Here is a 5,892-nt window from a genome sequence, read left to right on the forward strand (position 1 = left end):
TTATTACCAGAATCTTATACCGAGTGGTGTAGCTTAGCGGCATTGTGATGAACTTTAGGTCTGAGATCATATGCTCCATAAATTGTTATTTTTTTACTACAAAAGATCATTTAAAAAATCTCAAAAAACTCTTTTGTAGACAAATCTTTGTAATTGGACTTAACTTGTGAAGTGTTTTTTAAAAAATATTTTTCAATAAATCTAAGAATAAGAAATAAAAGAGTTTCCGCTCAATAAAAAGCTTCTTTTCATCTAACCAATAGATGTCTCTAGTGAAGTTCTAGTGATTCAAGAATAATGTTTCAAAATTGGTTAGTATAAATAGAACTTCCAAGAATTTGGGTAGTGTGGTTGTTAATAATGGGTAGAATTGGTGAATGTTACACGTGTGTAAAGCGATCACTTAAATCAGCCTATGACGGTCGTCCGCCCCGTAAATTCCCAGACTTCCATATTTTTCTTCATATTTGATATGTCAAAAAATAATATGAAAATAAATCCTGTAATTGGAGATAATCCAGATTTTGTGAACAAGTATTTGGACACACTCAAAGTGTTGTCTAATAATTTTAATTGACACTCATTGGTTTGGCCGGTACTTGTCGGTAGTACGTTTTGAATTTCGAACGACGCCCGACTGCCAAAAAGACAAAAAAAAAAACAAAAGTAAAAACAGTTGCAATTTGACTCTTCACGCGGGCGCTCTATATATTGAATTGTTGTGAATACCTCGCTGTATTTTGTGACCCCATCACCACCATCAAGAGAGAATCGCCCTGATCCCAGCGCTGGATCAAGTCCATCTATAAGAATAAAAGGTTAGTTCTTTATTCATACGTGCTATTTGATATTTATCGAACTCGCCGTCCCTTGGTACTTGAAAGTTCGAGCATAAATCATCGAACTAACTCGGGAGAGTATCACGACTCCAAATCGATCTAAATATTTCTATCTTGTAGAATCGTCGTCTTATTGTTAATAATATAAGACTGGTCCTTCGAATAATTTTTTTTTTTGAGTTTCATTTCGCACTGTGGCGAAACCATTTTTGGTCCTTCGAGCCGGATTTACATATTTACGATTACTAGCGTACCTATTTACAATTGCGAGCGTTTCGGATTTGGTGTCAATACTAAATTCGATATTTAAATTTCTTGTGAATTTGTTTCCCTTTGATAATATTGCTACTGCAATAAGCATTACGTAAACATGAATGATAAAATACAACTTAAATTGGCGATAGCAAAAAAAGATTATATTTTGGCGGAAATCGAAGAGCTGAATAAACAAGCTCAACATGTTTACCAAAGTCAAAAAGAAACGCGAATTACACAAGAATTTAGAGTACAGGCATCGGAAATTGACAATGATTTTTCCGAATTTAAAAACTTATGTGATAATGAAAACGTGTTGCAAATGAAGTTAAATCCAGATTTTCAACCGAATTTTGAGAGCTTGAAAGTTTTCAAAAGGAAGTTTTATTTTGTTAAAGACACACTTATAAGGATGACAAAATATTCTGAACTCGAGTCGTCAAATACTTCGCAACCAATTCACGGTGTAACAAATTTCGTTTTAAAATCGCAGGATGATCCTAGTTATAATTTAAGTATTCAACCACTAGTATTAAATAAGATAACCGATAACCTTCCAGTTTCCGAGATTAATACCTCATCTCTCAACTATTTAAATGACTTGTCCTTAGCTGACAGAGACTTCCACATTTCAAGACCAGTAGACATATTACTGGGTGCTGAAGTCTTTACTGAAAATCTGCGAGATAAAAGAATACGTGGACCGCCAGGAAACTCAGACGCTATGGAGACCGCATTTGGGTTTAAAATTGTAGGTTCGGCCAATTCTTTGATAAGTTACGATAAGGACGATACTCGTCCTCCTATTCATAATTTTTTGACTACTTCTAAGGAATCAATTGAGACACTAGTATCCAGATTTTGGACATTAGAAGAAGCACCTTCGAGTGAAAAACCAAGTTTTTCATCTGAGGAAAAACAGTGTGAAGAATTTTATAAATCAAACATACATCAGGATAGCACTGGGCGCTACGTGACAGCACTACCCTTTAATAGAGATCCATCTTGTTTAGGAGATTCACTTACAACTGCGACACTTCGCTATCAGAAGTTAGAACGCAAAATTAACCAAAATGACACTCTGCGTCGTGACTATGATAAGGTCATGGAAGAATATCTCGAAAATAAATTTATTTCTCCCATACCACTTAGTAATTATAACGAGCCATTTTATGTCATACCTCATCACGGAGTTCAACGAGCGGACAAACTCACTACAAAACTTAGAGTTGTCCTAAACGCCAGTCAGGTGACTACGTCGGGTCTTTCTCTGAATGATTGTTTACATCCAGGTCCTAATTTACAAGCAGAATTACCCGACGTTATTCTAAAATTCAGATTATTTCCAATTGCACTCAGCGCGGATATCAAGCAAATGTTTCTAAATTTAATTGTACGTCCTGAAGATCGTCGTTTTCTCAATATCCTGTATGAATTTAAAACTGATGACGTAATAAAGACCAGTTTAATCGCGTGTGCTTCGGTTTGAGATGTAGTCCTTACTTAGCTATGCGTACCGTAAAGCAGCTAGCTAAAGATGAACATGATAAATATCCATACGCTACCAAAATCGCGTCCGAAGATTTTTATATGGACGATTTAGGCACGTCCACTCGCACAACGGAAGAAGGTGTTAAGTTGGCGCTAAGTCTAATTGAACTTTTCAAATTAGGAGGTTTTGAATTAGTTAAATTTGTAAGCAACTCGGCGGAAGTAATGAATGCTATTCCGGAAAGTAATCGTTTAACTAGTAAAGTTAAATTTGACAATGAAGAGGATAACCTTAAGATTCTCGGATTAGATTGGTGTCCTAAGGAAGATGTTTTAACAGTTTCTGTAAAATGTAGCCCAATACCTAAATGTACCAAACGCACAATGTTGTCAACGGTGGCAAAGTTGTGGGATATCAATGGCTATTGTTCTCCAGTAATCTTATATGCGAAATTATTAATCAAAGCTTTATGGATTCGTAAGTTAGGGTGGTATGAATTGCCACCTGAGGAAATAAAAACTACCTGGCAAAAGTTCTTAAAAGAATTGCCTCTGCTAAAAGAATTTAAATTGCCTCGATTTTTAGGCTTTGAATCGGAATTATGTACTTTTAACATATTAGGGTTTGCAGACGCCAGCGAACGCGCGAACGGCGCCTGTGTTTATAAGTGCATAGAAGTTCCAAATAATCCCAATGAAATAAGTCTTATTCTAGCCAAGAGTCGTGTAGCTCAACTCAAAATTGTGTCTTTAGCTCGATTAGAACTTTGCGCAGTCTTATTATTAGCAAAGCTTATTAAATTTGTCATCGATACAATTTCCTCAAGGTGTACAGTAAAAAATATATATGCCTTTAGTGACTCGACAGTCGCTCTACACTGGACTCACTCATCACCACATCGTTTTGACACATTCGTCGCAAATAGGATCACCAAGATTCAAGAACTTCTTGATCCCAAATATTTTTACCATATCAATGGTAAGCAAAATCCAAGCGACTGTATATCTCGCGGGTTGACACCCGCGCAATTAATTGACCACCCTCTGTGGTTAAACGGTCCACCGTGGGCTAGGGAAGATTGCTCTACGTGGCCTATAAATAAATTTTCCTTTGAAGAATCCGAAGATAAAAAATTGGAATACAAACGTTCTAAAGTTTTTCTAACAACGAATACATTCGTTAATAATTGTTTGGAGTTTTACGAATTGTCTAAAAGAGTCTCGTGTCGGGACAGGCTTCTTCGTATAATTGTATATTGTTTACGTTTTTTAAAACGGTTACCTCGTTCGGTGACAGTTACAGTCTCAGATTTGATAGAAGCTGAGAAGGTGGTTATTAGAGCGGTCCAAAGCTTGCATTTTTCAGACGAAATAAGCCAATTAAAGGGGTCTCAGGTCATATCAAAACAGTTGAAACGTCTGAGTCCCTTTATAGACGAAGAAGGTATTTTACGCATTGAAGGAAGATTATCCAAAGCAGATCTTCCTTTTGAAACCAAACACCCAGCGCTTCTTCCAAAACGAGACCATGTGGTCGATTTAATAATAGATCGGTACCACAAATTTCACTTACATACGGGATCGGGACTCCTTATGTCTATCCTGCGCCAAAGATTTTGGATTCTTTCTGCCAGAAGCGTCATTAGAGGGCGAGTAAATAAATGCAATGCCTGTTTCCGCATGTCTCCGTCACATCCAACTCCGAAAATGGCTGATCTTCCATCATATCGGATACAGGAGGCAAAAGCTTTTGTTCACACAGGTGTTGATTACGCGGGTCCTCTAAACATTACTCTCACTAGAAAGCGCGGACAACGTTCTCAAAAGGCTTATCTGTGTCTTTTTATTTGCTTAACAACTAAGGCCGTACATATTGAACTTGCTTCGGACTTATCCTCCGATACTTTCTTAGCCGCGTTCAAACGTTTTTTGTCGCGAAGAGGACCTGTATCATGTTTGTACTCAGATAATGGTACAAATTTTATTGGAGCTAAGGCACAGTTAGAAGATATTTATAAGTTAACCGTATCGCAGGAATACCACAATATTATAAGCAAAGAAATGCTTAAGCGTCGTATAGAATGGAAATTAATTCCACCTCATAGTCCACATTTTGGTGGAATCTGGGAGTCAAATATTAAGAGTTTCAAATCACACTTATATAGAGTAATAGGAAGTCAATTACTGACTTATGAAGAACTCCTTACGGTATTAGTACAGATAGAGGCTCTCCTCAATTCTAGACCCCTTTGTGTGTTATCGGGCGAACCTCATCCGGAAGTCCTTACTCCCGCCCACTTTCTCATGTCTACACCTTTGCAATCTCTTCCGGCCTTGGAAACAAACAGTTATAGTCTTGGTTATCGTAAACGGTTATTAGACAGTTTAGTCCAAGAATATTGGAAAAAGTGGAGGTTGGAATACTTGCATACATTGCAAGTGCGCCAAAAGTGGTGTACATCCGATCACCCGGTAACTGTGGGTACTTTAGTTCTAATTATACAAGACAACATCCCTCCTTTACGTTGGCCTCTAGGAAGAATAGAAGAATTATACCCTGGTACCGATGGTATTGCCAGAGTGGCTTTGGTCAGAACCCAAACCACCAGCTTCAAAAGGCCAGTTGTTAAACTGTGTCCAATTCCAAATCAATAGTAGTTTGTTTATCTATTGTTTTTGCATTTTTTTATCTCAGTTTTTTTTTTGTTTGTTTCTTTTTTGCATTAAGTTTCCTATTGTATTGAATTGGACGTTTCCGAACAAGTGAAAGTGTTGAGAGAATTACCTCAAACCTCTTATGGTTCAAATTGAAATGAATTATTTAATTATCCCTTTATTTAAGTATTTTTCCATATTATTTCTCTCTCTTCAACATTCGTGTTTGATCGTTTTGGAGTTCGTGGTTCTTTCGGTTTGCGTCGACGGTTTCGGAAGCTCTAGGAACTTCCAAGGCGGGGGGCATGGTTTGGCCGGTACTTGTCGGTAGTACGTTTTGAATTTCGAACGACGCCCGACTGCCAAAAAGACAAAAAAAAAACAAAAGTAAAAACAGTTGCAATTTGACTCTTCACGCGGGCGCTCTATATATTGAATTGTTGTGAATACCTCGCTGTATTTTGTGACCCCATCACCACCATCAAGAGAGAATCGCCCTGATCCCAGCGCTGGATCAAGTCCATCTATAAGAATAAAAGGTTAGTTCTTTATTCATACGTGCTATTTGATATTTATCGAACTCGCCGTCCCTTGGTACTTGAAAGTTCGAGCATAAATCATCGAACTAACTCGGGAGAGTATCACGACTCCA

At 37.4% G+C, this 5,892-nt stretch overlaps 1 protein-coding gene across 1 annotated transcript; it reads left to right on the forward strand.

Moving 5' to 3' along the window:
- The first annotated feature begins 2,561 nt into the window (after positions 1 to 2,561).
- On the forward strand, positions 2,562 to 5,577 carry LOC148310101 (uncharacterized). The gene has a single exon (XM_088258952.1). It carries the CDS (start codon positions 2,604 to 2,606, stop codon positions 5,238 to 5,240), a length of 2,637 nt encoding a protein of 878 aa, XP_088115078.1. The 5' UTR covers positions 2,562 to 2,603; the 3' UTR covers positions 5,241 to 5,577.
- Positions 5,578 to 5,892: the final 315 nt, after the last annotated feature.

The sequence above is a fragment of the Brachycentrus maculatus genome, unplaced genomic scaffold (assembly GCF_059751285.1).
Source record: "Brachycentrus maculatus isolate JH-2025_06_01 unplaced genomic scaffold, ASM5975128v1 h1tg000105l, whole genome shotgun sequence".
Taxonomy (NCBI): domain Eukaryota; kingdom Metazoa; phylum Arthropoda; class Insecta; order Trichoptera; family Brachycentridae; genus Brachycentrus; species Brachycentrus maculatus.

Bases quoted from the DNA above. Each gene is read 5' to 3' on its own strand.
- LOC148310101 (XM_088258952.1), top strand. From the start codon at position 2,604: ATGCGTACCGTAAAGCAGCTAGCTAAAGATGAACATGATAAATATCCA.